The 19909-nt window shown below is 40.3% G+C and overlaps 1 protein-coding gene across 1 annotated transcript in view; it reads right to left on the bottom strand.

Annotated features, from left to right (window-relative positions):
- Positions 1-19909, bottom strand: part of LOC108437364 — a 50686-nt gene that overhangs the window by 8689 nt on the left and 22088 nt on the right. Inside the window, exon 8 of the mRNA XM_017714406.2 lies at positions 18847-18990. Coding sequence (XP_017569895.2) covers positions 18847-18990 — 144 coding nt within the window. The remainder of the gene's footprint in view (positions 1-18846; positions 18991-19909) is intronic.

Below are 19909 nucleotides of genomic sequence, written 5' to 3'. Positions count from 1 at the left end.
ATTTAGCTGACTTAAATGAAAATGTATTGTTGACGTAAACAGTGCAAGGCTGTTGCAGGTTTTTAAAATGCATAAATAAAAGTTCAAGTTCAAGCCTTTCTTTATTAGTTGTACCAGTTGCAGTTTGCCAACCCTGAAATTAGAGGACATTGGCGCACCAAGAGCACCCCCTCTTCCTGCATCCCTGGTTGACCCTACAGCACTCAAAGAATTCTCCTGCAGTTCACTGATCACTTATAAAATGAATCTCAGTTAGAAAAACTACTGCAATAAATATACTGGTACTCACACAGCTGCTTTCAGAGAGGCTCGTCCACCCAAAGTAACTTGGAACAACTGAAGTTCTTGTAAATTGCTGGAGTGAGAAAGAGTGTGCAAGAGAGCCTTTTATGCATTTACACTCAGAGAGTTCTAAGGGAACTCCTCATCACATTGTTTGCATATATTAATCAGCTTTACAAGGAATTCTGGGAACCTTCCTCTAATTTGAATTTGTTTTGGCACAAGTACATCTCTGAGTTTATCTGATGGCTCCACACGTCCTCCCAAATAAGCCACTCTAATGATAAATGGCTCTTGGTGAGCATGCATTGACACTCTCATCTCCATTTTTCTTGCACTGGACCCTGACCTGAAGATGTGAATCTACCTGTGAAGCTTTTCTAGTGTTTCTCCATACTTAAGATCCAGTCCTAGTGACTTGGTCATCGTGTGATGATGCACATTTCCCCTGAAAAACACACTGACTCCTTAATGTTGTGCTGGGAGAGATATTCATTTCCAGGGAGGATGGAGGAAGACAGTTACATGCCCAGGTCATCTTTTACTGGGACTTGGAGAAGCAGGGGACAGAACACAGGAAGGTATAATAATCAGAGACATGTCCATAATTATATTCCTAATAAAGAGAAAGCTCATCATCCAGATAAGCTTGACAGTAGCAAGCCGGTTATTAACAAAACAAGGAACTTAGAACAAGAAACAAACCCACAGCTAGAACAAATACAACTCAGATGTACAAATAAGTATCACATGCTATGCTTTGCACGCAAAGAAACAAACAGACTATAGTTTAACAGTAAAAAACACAGATGATCTCAATGACAGTACAGTTAATACACATGTGCAAACAATGATAAACCGCACCATTTTGAAAGTATGTAAATTTTAAAACACAGAGATGTGAAAAGCCACAGTCATCTTGAGGCAAGCCCTAGGGTAAAGACAAAATCAAGGAGACAAGAGACAAGGTCAAGGTCAGGCAAGGCTCTGGGCCGGATACATAGTCAGGGCCAGAGATATAGATGGGGACAGTGTGAAGGCAAGATGAAAGGTCAGGGCCAGAGACAACCTGTAGTTAGGTACAGAATCAGGGCCAGATGTATGTTTAATTCTTAAGTCTATAGAAGTTACTTGCACTACTCTTCTCAGCCATCAGGGGTTGGATGTAGTAGACTGAGCCAGGTCTTTCATAAAGAAAGAGCTACTAAGAACTCTTAAAATGAACATATACTTTTCAACTTTATCTTCACATGATGAGTTCTGCAGCAGCTCATTCTGAAGTGTAGCAGCTGGGGTGGAGAACTTTGTATGAGTGTATGCCAGTGCAATATGATGAGCTGGATTCAGAATCTGGTGTTGATCAGACAGTCTAGCATTTGAGTATCTGAGTTAGGCATAGTATGGTTAGGTAGAAAAGTTTAGTCTAGGCAGAAATGAGGTCTAGTTACATTGACCCTTTGTATGGTGCTTGGAGTAAGTAGTTTTGTTGTAAAGATTGAAAGATCAGAAAAAAACAGGACAGATGAATTTGATTCAGTGTGACATGGTGGCAAGCAAGCCAAGGGTGATAGCAGCAAAGACTTTCAGTGAGGAAGAAACCTTGATAGGAACCAGTACTTGACAGGGGAAGCCTTCCTTCTCTGGTCTCTGGCTCCTTCTCCGGATTGTTAAATGTTAAGCATCACAGGTGAGGGGTTGGATGAGTAAAGCAGATTATATCCCCCTGAATGGAATGAACATGAAGTGAGAATGGCTGTCACTGCAGCAGGTAGTCTAGCATGGAAAGTCCTGTAGGGAAGATCACAGTTGTTCAGTTATGAGAATCACTTGCTTGGAATTTAAGCTCCCAAAAGGACACTGATAGTGAAAAAGCATGGCCTCTAGGGACTGAGAGCTGAATGGGATGAGAGTGCAGACAACAGCATGAGAGAAGTCAAATCAGAAGTGGGAGAAGAACAGCTGAAATGACTAGGAGAGCGGCAGGCTCAACAGGGGTACAGGCAGCATCTTTACAGACCAAGAACATAATTTTTCCTATTTGAAAGTCCTTCCACCCAGTTTTCCCTAATGACATATAAAACACAGCAAGGCTTTCGTCCATATATCAATTCAAAGGGGGAGAACCCCAAGGAGGCTCGTGGGACCTCTCACACAGCAAAGAACAGGGGTTCTAATCACTTATCCCGGTTTCTAGAATCCTTGCATAAAAACTTCTGTTTTGTCAGGATCTAATTAAGTTGTTCTACCAGCCCATCCGTTTGTGGATGGTGAACACTGGTACACTTAAATTTAATACCCAGTAATTCACACAACTTACATAACATGGGTGACATTACATAAAAGTGGCACTCTGGTCAGTTCTAATTTCTTGGGATTCCAACTTGGGAGATGATGCGGAAAAGTGCATCTGCAAGCCTGTTGACCCGTCCTCTACCAGTTCTTTAACTAACCTCTTAAATTGTGGTCAATTGGGTACCAAAATCAGAAGATGGTTAAGGCAAGGACTAACCACCTTGACACTATGCATTTCTCACTGGAAATCCATAGTGACAGATATGACCAGATATTCAGATATTTATACAACCAGATATTCCTCACCTTTACCTTATAATCTTTCTCCTGTATATGCTGCCAGGTGAGCCTCTGCCAGTGTGGTGGCCTCCTCTAGGGATATAGAATGGTGGCACTCTACCCAAGCATCTGTACCTTCAGGTAGGCAGGCTTTGAACTTCACTATTACTACCAGATTTATAAGTCCCTCCAAGTTCCATTCTTCAGCTAGGAGCCATCTCTTACAGGAGTCATGGAGCTGCTGCATGAAAACAAATTCCTGTTCAAATTCCAAAAAGCATTAGCGAGCAGAATCATTGTTTTTGCTGCCCGAGATCCAGCCTACCGGCCAGAGGATATCTTTCTTCAGCTCTGTGTACTCCAGTTGTGAATGCAGTGGGAGCTTTTGAGAGACCAGTTGGGTCTCCCCAATAAGCAGGGGAAGCATTTGAACCATCCCGTCCCACAGACAAGACACTGGACCACTGTTACACTCTGTACAAAGATGGCTACATCCACCATTTTGGAAACTGGACCATCTTACCATCTTCCTCAAGCCACCATCAGAATATTTCCCAACCAGAAGCCGTGGGTGGATAAAATCATCTCACATTGCTGCTTACAACACAGGGCTCGCTACCAGGAACAAGGACTTATACAAGGCTGCATCTTACAGTGTATGCAGAGTGTTGAAGGAGGCAAAGCAGCACTATGGGAAGAAACTAGACAGTTCCAACAGGGTGGCTCTAGGAGCCTGTGGTGGGTACTAAGAACGATGAAAGACTACAACTCATCAGCCACCAAAATTGTAAATGTGAACGTGTCTCTGGCATTCTGTTTTTTATGCTCACTTTGAGGCTGCAGCCAACATAATTATGGTGAAAATGGCTGATCACAATATGCAAGCAGAGCTCATCAGAAAGTGACACGCCTTCAACGTCATGGTGTACAACATGAGGAAAGATTTCAGCCCTGAGTTGTGATAAAGCGCTTTGAAAACCTGGTAAGAGACTTCATCATCTCTTCACTGACCATTACATCCATTACAGTTCAAATACTACCCCAACTGCTCAACAGATAATTCCATCACACACTGTTGAATCTGTGTGACTTTCAAGCCCTCAGACAGAACTACCTAAAAAAAGGTTATGCTACTGTGTTTAATACATGGGCTTGGGAGTAGCTTAGAAAACTGTTGTCACTTAAAACAGTCCATCACTGCACCAAAAAAATTACAACTTTATAACTCTATTAAGCAAGGAGAAATACATACATGAATTCTATGAAGAAACACTGACAAGTTCTCTGGGTCAAAGTTCATCACAGACTATCCAAAAGACAGTGGAAATATGTGCTGTGGTCAGATATTCCATATTTTAGCTTGTTTTTGGGAAAATCCATTGGGAGTTATACATGCTAAAGATGAAAGGGGCCATCCCAACTTTTATTTGCGAAAGGTAAACAAGCCAATATATGTCATGTTACGGGGTGTATCTGTGCCCACGGAATGGGTGGCTTGCATACGTGTGAAGGTACCATTGACATAGAGATATATATTGGGATTTTATAGAGACACTGTTATCAAGGTGATGTCTTTTCCTGAGATGTCACTGCTTGTTGACACAGAGTACATATGCTTCACTGGCAAGCCTGCAAACCAGATCTATGTCATATTGCTAATGTTTGGGGTGCCATGATGAGGACCATGGACTGCTGAGGAGCTGAAGTTTTACATCAAGTGAGAAAGAGCAAAAATTCCATTAAAGCGTAAACAAGAAAACATGGAAGAAATGACCAATGTTTGTTCTGAACTTTGTTATGTGGTTATTTTTAGGTCAGCAAGATGTCAGGTTACCATTCTGGTTTAATTCTACCTTAGTCTTAGTGCCACTGCCTTGTTTAAAGCATTACAGCACTATACAAGGAAAAGTAGTGAACTTAAAAGTGTTGTGAAAGATGTGGTTATTCGAATGGTTTAAAATTAAAGATCTCTAATTCATTTTGCTATTTAGATAGTTTGGATTAACTGTTTGATTTTGGATTATTTTACATTAGTTTGAAGTCAGAGCTGATTTGGACTTTAGACCAAAATTATTTTACTTGAGTAAAAATTTTACTTGAGTGAACTTAATTATGCATATTTTATTAAAACAAATGATTGAACATTCCATTACATTGTTAGCAAAAACAGCTATAAACTGTTATACACACATAAAATCACAAATTATTTCCACAAAAAAGAGAAATTTATAAAATAAAGAGAATTTATAATGTTACACACTGTCCCAAATGTGGGAAAGCATTATGATTTTTTAAGTATTTTTTTTTAATTAAACTCATGTAAATCTAAAGATATTTTAACAGCACTGAAAGTTGTAGAAAGTACCCTCATAAATGGGTATATATTTAACTTATTACTATCTTTATTAATGCCTTTTTATAAATTTATTAATGGGTTTAAATAGATCAGAATATAATCACTGTAAATATCTGCGATGTAAATGCTTTATCGATTTTATTTATTTTTTACTGTGGGAGTGCAGTTAGAACAAATTAAGGTTCCTGTTTCATATTTATCAAGTGATATTTAATATTTTACAACTAAAGGTCATCTGTGACTGTAAGTAATGCAAACGCTAATCCAAAGATAAATATTAGCATGGTTATGCAATTGCTAACATGTAAACATTAAGAAGCAAGAAGATTCTTTACCGGAAGGTTACATACATTTAGACACATTAATTAAATATTTCTTAAAAAGTAACTTAAGGTAAGTTCAGATATCCCAAAAAGATCTGAACTTACTGCATACATATATTTAAATACATCTGTTACCCTGACTTTTAAATCCACATTTGTATTATTCATAGCTGATAAACGCTAACCAATTTTGAGGAGTTCAAACTTTACTTTAGGCACTTTGTAACTGTTCTACACTAAAGAATATATGTTTTAAACACATATGTTAACAGGACTTTTAATTTCATACAGAATTTATTATTTATTTATTATTATTTACCAACAATATTTAAGATTAAGTGAACATTATAAGTCCCATGACATTCATCTACACAATCTAACCCATCCGTGCAGCGAAACATAATATACACACTAGTGAAGACACACACTAGGGGGCAGTCAGCACACTCGCCCAGAGTGATGGGTAGCCCTATCCCCAACTCCCGGGGAGCAGTTGGGGGTTAGGTGCCTTGCTCAAGGGCACCTCAGTGACAAACTGTCAGCTCAGGGGATCAGACCAGTGACCTTCCGGTCACAAGGCTGGTTCCCTAACTTCTACATCTCAACAATCTGCTGTAGTGAGTTGTTTACTGATGTACAGCTCATTATTTTTTTATGAAACAATGAGCTGTGTCAAGGAAAACATCATGTACATAATTTCTAAAGCTGAATGCATACATTAATAAAGACATAAGCCTATGGACATTTGCAAAATTTCACATTTTAATGAAATGATGATTGTTCCTAGCTATTAATGATCAGTTAGTGGTTGTTCATCAAAAGAAGGCATGAAAAGAAAGAATCAAAGAATCATTGGCTTTGAAAAGTCTAGATGGGGAGAACAACACAACACAAGTGTTTGCCCTTGAGAGTAGTGAGGGCTGAATTGCACTCCTCTGTCCAATCTGAGGGTGGTAGTCTCCTGAAGCTACTTCCTTTTTGACCAGCAGTGATGGTAAATAGAGGCTTGGTGGGATAGGCTCCAGCACCCCCCCTGACGGAGAAGCGGCTTAGAAAATGGATGGATGGATGGACAAACAGGATCGAGTCAATACACCATGACTGAAAGGGAAATCCCCTCCAGGAGGAACTCTCTGGGGTAGCCCCAGATCAGGAGGGAACACCACAGTAGGTGGGAGAATTAACACTGACTGGAGGAGAATTTTTCCTGGCAGTTGGAGATGGCCTTGATCTAACGAAACCGTAAGTGAAACCCCATTATACCACTTCTAACGAGAGCCCCTGTCAGGGTACCATCTGCGTGCACAATGGCACAACCTCAAACTATAGTATGACTGCCCCTAAAGGCCACAAAAATCAAATGTGGGTCTTTGGGGATAGAACATTTGGCAGATTACCAAGAAGTGGCCGATGGCTACCCAGCTGCCTGTTGATGCTGCTATCCAGGCCTGTTGATGGCCAGGTCACATGTCTATGTGCTGTCAGAAGATACACAGCCATCCCCAATGAGCTGGTGCCTGTCTAGATGCAAGAGAGAGGTGCCGAGCTGGTACAACGGACACAAGATGATGGACCCGTCCAGACGACTTGAGGTCATCGGATGGTCACTATTCCTGGGTGGAGGCACCACCGCTGCCTTATGAAGATCAATGGACTAGCGTATCAATTGATGACAACAGTGAATGATGGCCCCAGAGAGCCTGAGGCTGTTTGTGACGTCTAAATTGTCATGGTGCAATCAGTCAATCAAATACTCATAAAACATAGACAGATACTAGACTTAATGACCATGAAGGAGGGAGAAGCATGCACAATTCTGAACACATCTTGCTGTTTTTATATTCCTGACTTGAGTGATAATGTGAATATGCCCATATGAGAGATGCTGTGGCCCCGCCACCTGATGTGGGAGGGTCATAGTGGGATTGGCTAGAAGCTATGATAGGGTGATGGGCAATGAAAGCATTAACGGTTGTGACCCCAATACTTTGTACTTTGTTATTATTGATGATTTTAGTGCCATGTATTTTATCCATGTGTTCCAAATGTTTGGCTAGAACGGCTACCATACAAGCTTTAACGCAACTAAAGGGAGATGATGTTGACTGAGAAGGCCCTGATATTCCTGAGTGGATGACTACTAGTGAGTGATCCAGGATCAAAGGGGGGATTGTGAAGGCAAATATTTGCTTTGCTCACATTGCTAAATAATGCTGGCCCTGGCATATTTGCTTCTTAAAAAGATGATCCTGTAGATCACTTAAAGTGTAGAGTATGTCTGCTGTGTGTAAATGTTACTCAAAGGCTCCACGTGTCTGAGTATTTGATTGACTGATTGCACCATGACAATTTAGACGTCACAAACAGGATCGAGTCAACACTCCACAACTGAAAGTGAAATCCCCTCCAGGAGGAACTCTCTGGGGTAGCCCCAGATCGGGAGGGAAGACCGCAGTAGGCGGGAGAAGTAACACCGACTGGAGGAGAATTTTCCCTGGCAATTGGATCTAACAAAACCTTAAGTGAAACCCCATTATACCACTTCAAACGAGAGTTCCTGTCAGGGTAGGAGGCAGTGGTTAGGCATTAGGCCGAGGCAAACTGTCTCTGAGTGCCGACGGACTAGGTCCGTACGTGTGCTGACAGACTAAGTCTGTACAGGTGATAGTACTCGCCCGAGAGGGCAGAGGAGTGCATGGCTGTTTACGGATGGCTGCATAAGGGGCTGATCTACCCCAGGTGAACGATCCAATACTTTAGACATATCGTAGTGTGAGTGAGGAGTTGACTCCGGGAGAGCCTCTCATAGGAAAGTTAGTGGTATATTCCATTTTGTTTGGGTCTAAAGTGGACACATAAAGGAACCTTTGAGAGAACATAATGGGATCCCAAGCAAGTATAAAACATAAAACCCAAGAGATGGACCTCGGTCATATGTACGGATGTGAGAAAGAAATATGGGGAATGATTACTAAAATATATATAATATATAGTTTTGGGTGGACAATATGGGTTTCCCCGATGGAGGTAGTTTAAGGCGGAAACTAAATCTGCTCTCTAGTGTGTGTCTTCCCCAGGCTACCCACCCGACCCAGACCTTGACTCTGCCCCACCAGGAGCGATCGCACCAGTGGCAGCGCCCCAACAGGAGGGAGTCACACAGCAACATGACCACCAAGCACAAGCTCCAACAGCCCCACCCCTGACCGGTGACCAAGGACACGGGTCCGGACAACGACAACCACCACCCTCTTATGACAGCCTCGACAGCCCATACGAGGACAGTATCGAGGCCAAGAAGGGGACAATTAGTGGAACATATTGTCATAAGTCATGACATATTGTCATATTTCATATGTCATAACGAGGGACACTTCGCAAGGAATTGTCCAAACGCCATGGGCAATCCACTCCCAGAAGATTGCCAAGGCCTACCCCGAGGCCAGCCGAGGCAGCGTTACAGAGAAGAAACCGCGGGGGAAACCGCGGCTGCTGCAGATGGGTAAATATATGCTTTGTATTCGAGCATGTTTAGCTCAACTCTCTCGTTAGCTGTTGGACCTGTGGAGTTGTGTGTGTGTGTGTGTTCTGTGTTGTTTTCCTTATTGTTGATTATGTATTTTGCTATTTTCGGATCTTTTTATAAAGCATCCTTGGGTTTGAGAAAGGCGCTACATAAATTGAACTATTATTATTATTATTATAATTATTGTTATTATTATTATTTTTAGCTTTGCCTATTGTTGAAATGCGTGCGATGGGAAAAGATATGAAGTTTTTGGTAGATTCAGATGCTGCACTTTCAGTAATTAGAAGGAAGCATTTACATCCTCCCCTGAGCGGATAAGTTGTCACCACTCTGGGGGCGAGGGGACATGCTACTGCAGAACGTGTATCTCAGCCAGTTCAGTGTGAATTTGCAAGGAAGAAATTTCAGAATTCAGAAGTTTGCCCAGTGAATCTTATGGCCAGAGATTTAATGTGCAAACTGAATTGCTCACTACATAGCAGTAGTAAGGTGTTAACTTTGGAAGTGGATGAAGAAATGACATTTCAGATGGTGAGGTGCAATTCTACTGAGCCTCTGTATGCGTACGCGTGGAAACTGAAGACTGGGGTGGATGAAATGAGCAAGTTCCTCGCAGCTCAAGCAGAGCAGCACACGCACGTCCCCATTCTTATGGCTCCAGATGAGCTGCACTGTACATCACATGTTTCAGAAGGCCCAGATGAGTCTTATGAGAGCAAATTCTTTGGGCAAGCCCCAAAGGGAGAAAGGCTGTCCACCAGCCACATGTATTGGGATAAAACATGGGTGGGGGCAACCGTAGAACTGAATCCAAGTCAAAATGAATTGTACAGTGTGTTTCATTTACGGCCCCACATTTCTTTGGAAAAGGCATACAAAACTGACCCATGGCAAGATTTAGGCCCATGGATTCTAAAACAAGCACGCAGTCACCATTGGCATTCCACTGATGTGCCAGGCAAAGAGTATAACCCAGTTTTGCAATCCTTCCGCATACCGCTTCGATGTGTCATGGGCGTTGACTGCACCATATGATAAAGTCATGGGAAACATGAGACCATGGGCATGAGGGGATGGGTAATGGATGGAGCAGGCCTGCGGGTTTAGTCGTGGGCTCTTAGTTGCAGGTGAACACCCTGCAAGCTGACACATAAGCTCGCATATCTTGATCCATGCATGGTCACTAGAACCACCTATGCAGGAACTCTAATGTGTGGGTCACCCTTGGGTGCATAACAATTGGAGAAGAGTGCCCCCACTGCAGCACCAGGATATGGTTCATTTCTGAGGGCTGTTGTGCAATAACTTCTACCTCCCACTGCATGGGAGCCATTATGCGGCCCACTGGGACTATGGTTATTGGCTGTTTCACTGGCAGGAGAGAGCATCTAGCTTTGCATTCATCAACCCAGGTCTCTATGACAGCACAAAATGGAATAGGGCAAACAACAGTACCCACCTGGCTTGGTGTGGATTTAGTCATTTGGCCTGCTGTATATAGGCCAGATTTTTGTGATCTGTCCAAACCAGGAAAGGATGTTTGGCTCCCTCCAGCCAGTGCCTTCATTCCTCTAAGGCCAACAACTCATGATCATCCATATAATAGTTTCACTCTAAGGGAGAAAGGTGGTAAGAGAAGAAGACACAGGGATATAGCTTCTGGTTCCTCAAAGGCTTCTTGGGCTTCAGGAGTTCACTGAAATTGCCTCAAACTCTTTTTTTGTGAGGGCAGTCAGCAGTGTAGCTATCATGCTAAAATTCTTCACAAATTGGCAGAAGAATTAGGATAGCCCAAGAAGCACTGTACCAAGTGGAGGCATGTGGGTTGTGGCCACTGGGCCATGACCTGGACCTTGGCTGGATCCATGCTCAGATTTGACAACACAAATCCCAGAAAGGATGTTGTCTGAACATGGAACAGTGATTTCTTCAACTTCACAAACAAGTGCTTCTCCAAGAACAGCTGGAGAACCCATTGGATGTGGGCTATGTATTAATCTTGAGTCTTAATATAGATGAGAATGTCATCCAAAACGCATAATGATCAAGCTCCTCCCTTAGAATCTTGGTAATGTAACACTGTAAGACAACTGTAGTAGTCATCGGCCCAAAGGGCATAACTAAGAATTCACAATGGGTTGATGAAGGCAATCTTCCATTTGTCCCTCTCCTTAACCCTGATTTTGATATGTGAAGCTTAGTGAAGTTAGATGCCTGTTGCAATGCCTCAAAAGCAGAGGACCTGAGAGGTACAGGGTAGCAGTCCTTAAGCGTTATCTTATTAAGTCCCCAGTAATCAATGCAGGGGTGAAGACTGCCGTCTTTCTTCACTAGAAAGAAGTAGCTTACTCCTGCTCGGGAAATTGATGGCCAGATAACACCCAGTGCCAGGGGAGTGCTACAGCCCTGGAGCCAGCCCTATAAACAAATGAGGCTTTAATATTTGGTTGATTTTCCAGGGTTTCCCAATTTAAATCAAAAAGCAGCAACAAATAAAAGTAGAAATACATAGCACAAACCTAACCAGGCTGACAAAATCCAAACAGGGATCACAACTAGAACCAAAAAACAGGAAATAATGCTCAGTAGCTCACAAGAGAAGCAATACCTTGCACTGAGCTAGCCTAAAGCCTGGGCTTAAATACTAACTGAACTAAACACATAATATGAGAAACATAGGTGACAAATCAATAATCAGGTGAGGCAGATCTCTGATACATTGGCTGATCTGATGTCACAGTCATGTGTTCACCCAGAGGGTTCTGGGAAATGGAGTCCACCAAAGAGTCAGGGCTGGAGGGATGTGCGACAGTACCCCCACAAAGAGTCTGGGAAGGCAACGGCATGAGGCAGACCATGACAACCACTACTCATGTGACCAGAGGCTGGAAAAGGATGAACATGAAAATGGTTCGGGAGTGAGCTGGGGGGACCCTTCTAAGGACAACCCCTAGGATGAGGAGCAGGTTTCAATGGTTCTGATTGTGGAAGTCAGTGAATAACCCTGGATTCAGGACATTCCTCCCTATCTACCAGATACTAGAGCTCTCCTCCACGTCTCCTAGAATACAGCAACCAATGGATAGTGTAGACCATCAACCTCCTCCATCAACCTATCCATCAACCTCCTCCAGAGGGGGTGGTGTGATGTCCAGTGTAGCTTCGTGAAGTGGTCCTGGAACAACAGGTTTGAGAAGTGAGACATGGAATGCGAGATCTGAACACAAGGGGGCAAGTTAAGTTTATATGTGATATTGTTAATTTTTTTGACTCACTTAAGTGATTGCTCCAACTGAAGAGGCAAGAAGTCTTGGTATAATTCTGGATGGCCAGTTATCATTCTCAGCTCATATCACGAACCTAACTCGGTCATTCAGATTTCTCCTGTACAACATCCAGAGGATCCAACCCTTTCTCACTTGAGAGGCCACCCAGGTGCTAGTTCAGTCTCTTGTCATTTCAAGGCTTGACTACTGCAACTCACTTTTGGCTTGTCTTCCTATGCAGGCACATCAAGCCTCTACAAGTTCAGTCACGTCACTCCACTGCCACATTCCCTTCACTGGCTTCTTGTAGCTGTATGCATCAGAATTCAATTCCTGATACTTGCCTACAATGCCAAATAGAGACCAGCCCCTTCCTACCTGATGGCAATCGTCAAAACTCAAACTGTACCTTGAGCCCTTCGAGTACAGCTTGAATTGACTGGCCATCCTTCAAGACACATGGAAGACAAGCATCAAGACTTTTCTCTGTACTGGCACCCAGGTGGTGGAACAAACTCTTGCTAGCTGTTCGAACAGCAGAGTCTCTCACAGACTTCAAATGAGACTGAAGACACATTTCTTTTTGTAATGTATTGTACTGCACTTATTAAAATGTATTGTACTGCACTGTGTTTGTGTTTAACTCTGTTCTGATATCAACATGGACTTTAGTTTCTAGCAGTATCTGAGCTCAGGACTGGCTTTCTCTCTCACCTATTGAAACTAGCAAAGATACTTTCTCTAGATAGACAAAGCATTTTTAGTAAGTTTCTCTGAATGTCTGTCTTCTAAATGCCATAAGCGTAACTGTAATGTGAATGTACCCCTATGTTTTTGAAAAAGGCCAACTAGCCATGTGAGGTGAATTGTGGCCACTGTCCTTGAGAATGTTTTTAGGGACTCTAAAATATCTAAGATACCTGATTTATTAATGTCTTATCAGTTTACCACTGTACCAACTTTATGGTCATTCATAACCAACCTATTGGAATGGGTAAAGTATCTTAAAAAAGTTACTGGCTGAAGATGTAACTTACATTTTTCACCTTTAACAAACCAAAAAAATTTTAACAGTTGATGAATGATGAATTTGCCAATCATGTCACTCAGAACTTCATTGATGAATGTTTGGAAAACTGATGTAGTCTTCCATTCATCTCCTTCTCTTATCCAAACTAGGCTGTATGGTTTCTTAGGTCGATTTTTGGTACAGCTCCATGTAACTCTTTTAATGCTATGGAGATGAGGGGAAGTGGATAAGAGGATTTCTTTGTAATCTGGGTAAGTCCTCTGTAATCTATGCAAGGATGCAGATCCCCCATAATCTTTCTTGACAAAGAAGAAACCAGAAGCTGCAGGAGCAGTAGAAAGTCTAATGAAACTTTGATCTGAGGCCTCTTGAATGTACATGTCCATGGCATGTTCTTCCTCCTGAGTCAAAGAATAAATTCTGGATGATTTAGGAAGGATTGGACAGTACAGTAATAGGGGTGATGAGAAGGTAGTTTGGTGGCATTTCCTTTACTGAAAAGTTTGAGGTCTGCATACTATATACAGGAATTTTAGTAAGGGCACAGCATTAGGACTTTCTATTGAAGTGGACCTCACTGCTAACATGGGCAGTGCAGCACAGATCTGGTGGCAAAATTCTGATCATAATGATAGTTCATGTTCCAACTAAGAGATGCTAGGGTTGTGTTTTTCTAATCATTGCAAATCCAAAATAATAGGGAAATAGTAATCTAATGCTGCTGCTCTCAAAGGGGTCTTTGGGGTTTCAGCTAGGATCTACTGTTCTTTAACGAGTTGTGTGTGGATAAAATTTCCCTCTGCTTTGAGTCAATCAAGGCAGAAGCAACAGAAAAAACCTGCTCACAGTACACAATTACAGGTAGAATAAAAGAACAATCCTTTAGTGGAAACACTCACCACATTAGTTTAGTGCTAGGGGTTTGTGGATGGAACCGGCAGTCATGAAAATCATGACCAGCACAGCCCTAGTACATGCACAGTCCTTCTTTCAGGCAGTGGAGCCTCTCTTCCTTTGACATACGTGATAAATTACATTGCATAGGTTCCTCGTATATGTTATTGCTAGAATCACATACTGCTCCTAAATATGAGGATGTCGACTTGAGACTGTTTGCTCTTCGGTCATGATTGAGTTGATCCAGATGAATTGACAGAGTGATGAGTTGGTCTAAAGTCAGAATGTCATACCCTGTAAATTACGATATTGTGTACATTTAACTTATTTGCATTAATGCTTTGGATTTAAATAGATCAAACATAATGTTTGTAAATATGTAAGATCTGAATACTTCATTATTTTTTATTTATTTTTTATTTTTTACTGTGGGAGATCAATTTGAGCTTTTTCAATAGAAGGGTCCACGTTTCAATATTTATCAACAAGTGTTTCATACTCATCAACAAATATTTGATATTTACCAATTAGTGGTCATCCGTGACAGTAAGTCTTGAAAGCACTTAGTCAAAGATAAATATTAGCATGGTTGTGCAATTGATCATGTGTAAATATTCATAAGAAACAGAGATGCAGCTTCTCTGGAAGGTTACACTTCATTAGAGACATTAACTAAATATTTAACAGTTTCAACTACATGCAAATTTATATACAGTGACATGCAAAAGATTAAAAAAATTCTGTTACTATTAATAGTCAAGTGAGTAGAAGGTGGACTGATCTCTCAATGACATAAAAGATAGAACATTATTTTCAACGTTTTAAACAATATTACTACATATTATTTCTGTTTTCTACAATTTTAGAGTGGAAATAAAGAAAAGGAAGACCCTGTGAAAGTTTGGTCTCAGGTAACTTTTACCAAGGTCTCTGACCTTAAATAGATGGTTAGGTTTATGGCATGCTCACAGTCATTGTAGGAAAGGACAAGTGATGCAAATTTCAAAGATTCATAAATACTCTGACTTCTCAAAGTTGTTTCCTCAGTTCATAAGCCATTACATAATGACAGTTAACAGGGACAGAAACATTAATTCTGTATGCCATGATTAACCTAATATGCAAACAGATGGCAATGGAAACATAATGAAAAAGATTTGCTCAACAGATCCAACTTTTTTGCAGAGCCTATTGGATGGGGGTAGAGGCTTTTTCACCATCAAGATACATTTAGTTACCATTTCACCATGGCACAAGGGTTTTGACAGGACCACTGTCAAATGGACAGCCTTTGTGAGAGGGGCGCATCAGTTACACTCAACCTCCAGAACTTTTGGACTTGGGTGTGCTCTCACAGCTGCTGTTTGAGCTGTTAGAGTGTGAAAATTAAAATTTTCTTGGTTAAGACAGTTCTATTTTCAAGTTCTATCATTAGACTGGCCCATATTGTCCTCAGTGTGAGCACCGCATAGACATAATGTTTACGGGTGTAGTTTTTACCTAAAATCTCCTCAGTGCACGCAACCATTATGCAACCTCCACTCTGGCTGCCTTCATCAGTGTGCCTATCCTGACAGCTCGTCATCACTCACTATCTATATGGGGGCATTATGCAGTCACACTGGACAGGACTTTCATTTCTTGTAGCACCCTGGTTGCTCCCCTGACACATCAATCTTGCCAGACAGTTGGAAAGTATTCAATACGGGAGCTGGCTATATCTTTCCCATAGTGAGATACTAAATAAAGGTTTCAGAGAACCGTCTCTTTGATGTTTTTGTTACCAAGAGACAATGTTTCTTTGACAGCTTAATGAAATTCAGTGTTTAAGTACAAAGATATTATTTCTAACTAATATCTAATATCTTTTGCAATGTTAATTAGATTTTTTGTCACCTGTCAAGGAAGGTGACGTTCAATTGCTAAGTTATAATATTGCTGAAATTATGCACTTTTTAATATGCCAAACCACAATTTTCACAATAACATTAACAAATTAAATAACTGATGATGTATGTGTCCCAAGACTACTTTTGAATGCTGTAATTTTACTTTGTGCTTTTAATTAGCTAAATTTGAGCAAATAAGACTAATATGATTGATCCTGACAAACTACAGAAAATAATGCGATTAATTGTGCTTATTTGATTCTGAGACTTGCAACTAAACTATTTCTCTGGATGCTAATTGTATTTTTGCCATAAAATGCTGTATAAGATTAGGAATGTAAAAAGCAACAAAAACCTTTTTCTTTTCCAGTCATAATTGTAATGAAATCTATTTTTAAAAACATAAGGAGTGGAGGACAATTACAAATAATACTGGACTTCCTCTTAAGAGAGGGCAGAAAAGACATAAAACCACTACATACTTATTAATAAATTACTTTTAATAGCCTTGATTTTTGCAAGCAATGATTTTATGTATGTTAGTGTGTTTATCTAAACATTTCTAAATGTCTGCTTGAAGAAGCCCAGTATTCTTTGCAGTTGTCATTCAATATTTGGTGTATCTAATTGATAATTCATTAAATTAAATCAAGTGCTGTTGTAAGAATTGAAAAATCCAAGTGACATCTATAATGCAGCAAGAAGTCAAGATTCAAATCTATTTGTACTTTTGGTTACTTTTACTGTATTTATGTTTTTTTGCATGAATTTGAATAGTATATGATTCTTTGAAAGGTAAAATTGCTGACATAAATAGTTTTCAATAATATGCTTAAGTGCCCATTACTTTTGCACAGCCTTTTTTACCTATCACAGTACCCTTTTACATGTTATATTTTAATTTCAGTTTTGCTACTGACCTTCAATTTTTAGGAGCCACATGTGATGTTTTGCCAAAAGGACTGAAGAAATTACATTGAATAAAAACACTGTACTTGTTTTGAAATTAAATGTGCTGTGTTCTTTCTTAATTTCACCACAAGATGTCACGGTTTTGTTGAGAAAGCAATTCAAATTACATTGATCACACACACTTAAATATGGGTGTTTGCAACTGTGGGTGCTTGGTGTCATTTTCATATATACAACAGTTGCTTCATGTAATAAGGTAATGTAACGTAGACATACTTTTATAACACCTGTATGGAGATGAAGGGATGTACACATATACAATTTGTTTAGAAGAGAAGGCATTATTCCTCATAGAGCTGGTATTGTTAGCAACATCATAAGCAGTGGGGACAGGGGGCACCCTAGTCTCACTTTCCTAAAAGTACTCGGTACTATGTGGCTTACCTAAGGATTGGGCCAAAGCTACATTTACTTGCTGTGAACTGGTATTTAAATTCAATGCTTTCAAGTGCTTAATGAACTTTGGACTCACTTCTAGGTACATGTATCACTTGTGTCATGTGATATGTAAAATCAAAGTAATAGATGACCGGTTTCCAGTTCATATTCTTCCTTGCTTGTTTACAGTTACAGACTGTAGCTGATCTACTGTTACACAGTTGGTGTTGGCCATCCACTAGACCTGCATTGGTCAGTTTCATAGCCACTGTTAGCTGAATTTTTTGGGTGGACGGTCGAGTATCAACCTAGCAGTGACACTGATGTGTGAAAACCTAAGAATCAATCATACCAGCACCACACACAGTACCATGTCAGTGTCACTACTTTGCTGAAAATGAATCACCACCCAAATAACATCTGGCCAACAGCAGCCATGTAGTTAGAAACTGACCAATAGTGAATGAAGTAGAAGGGGCTGATAAAATCTGCAGCAACTAATGGGTGACAGCTTGTAATCGTTGACTTCTACATTGGGGATATAAGGCAGGTGTTTCTATTAAAATGACCAGTGAGTGGAAGCACAACATAGGTGTTTGTAAGTGGCCATATGTATTGAAGATTGTATTGTATTGTAGAGTCATATTTAGAAGTGCAGCTGGTGCTCTAACAGATGACACAGAGCTGACAAAACATATTTACCCAATCGAGAAATATTAATCAACTAAATCATGATAAAATATAAGAAACAAAATAATAAGTGAATAAATCATAAGTGAAAGACCACCTTTTAAACCTGTTTAAGCTTGAATAAAAAAACAGCTGATATAGTACCAGGTTAACCAATGAAAAACAAATCAATAGATTTATAACAGACAGGTCATTTATAACATCAGGTCAAATAAAGGTAACGACGATCAGGGCAGCCTCACATTTGGGGGGAGAGACCACAACTAACTCTAATTCAGAGACCAGCACATATAACTGTAGGTTGGTTGGTTAGTGCAGTGGTTAACACCTCTGCCTTCTACCCTGTAGACTGGGGTTCAATCCCCCACCTGGGTAAGCCTCCTACACTATACCAATAATAGTCCTTGGGCAAGACTCCTAACACCACCTTGGCCTACCTGTGTAAAATGATCAATTTGTAAGTCACTCTGGATAAGAGCGTCAGCCAAATACTGTAAATGAACCCAATGACCAAGATCACCACAGTAACTAACACAATACACTGAAAACAAGACCAAACCTAATGAAAATATACTCAAAGATCCAAATATAGTTTAATTTTTAAAAGCTGTTGGGAAATGGTCATCACACTGTAATCATAAAGGCCAAGAGTTTCTTCAGATCAGAGGAGCTCCATACACCTCCACCTCACACAGAGTGAGGTACTCGTTCCTTGCTGGAATCACAATGTTGATGTACCGTCCCTCCATCCCTTTACAGTCAAAGGTAAAGATTTGCCCTGCCATGGCAGTGTTGATCACTCCACACCTGATGAAGCAAAAAGTGAAAAATTATTATTATCACAATCTGAAAAAGAATTACACATGTGAGCTAATATTGATTAAATACTCAACCTCAACCCATTTGTTGTGTTGCTATTTAGCTTTGTCCTATTTTCAATCCACAATAATTGTAGCCTAATGCACACATTTCATCACCAAATGCCTTTAAGAAGAAGGTTGTTGTTAATGTTTAATTGTTAATATGTGGTAAATAAAATAAATGAATTACAGCTGGTTTAGTTATACACAATATAAACACTTAACAGGAATTCATGTTACCCCCTCAGCTTCATAGCTTCTCACATAATCATTAAAGCCAAATTGCATTAAGAAAAATGCTCCATTCAAAATACAACAATAGTAAGAAATTAGCACGTTCAGAAGGCATGACAGGTCTGACGGATCATCTCAAATATGTAAGTATGTGTGATTAATCCAGGTACATTTATCTACACTGAGCCTGTTGTGCCTCCCCTCTGACATCACTATACTTTACAGGCTTCCAAAGTTAAGCAGACAATAAACCCTTTAAAAGATTCAAATAGTATCAATAACAGTAGAGCACTAGAAATAATTCACTTAAATACTGGAGCCTACTAGAACATGATGAACTCCACCAGCCAAAAATTCTGATCTCTCAATCAGACCCAGATTTTCTGGTGCTGATGGACACCTGGTTGAAAACATCTGTAAGAGATACTATATTGTCATAATCTGTATAGAACTGACAGAAAAGTAAAGATGGATGGCTACCTTTCTATAGTCGCCTCCACAATTATTGACACCCGGGTAAAGATGAGTAAGTAGGGTTATAATTTATAGGTATAATTTATATAATTAATTAGCTTAATCTCACACTGAAAAACATAAAATCCAACCCTAAATTGAGGTAATATTACTCAGAG

The sequence above is a fragment of the Pygocentrus nattereri genome, chromosome 24, assembly GCF_015220715.1.
Source record: "Pygocentrus nattereri isolate fPygNat1 chromosome 24, fPygNat1.pri, whole genome shotgun sequence".
NCBI lineage: Eukaryota > Metazoa > Chordata > Actinopteri > Characiformes > Serrasalmidae > Pygocentrus > Pygocentrus nattereri.
This window is presented reverse-complemented; position numbering and strand designations above follow the sequence as displayed.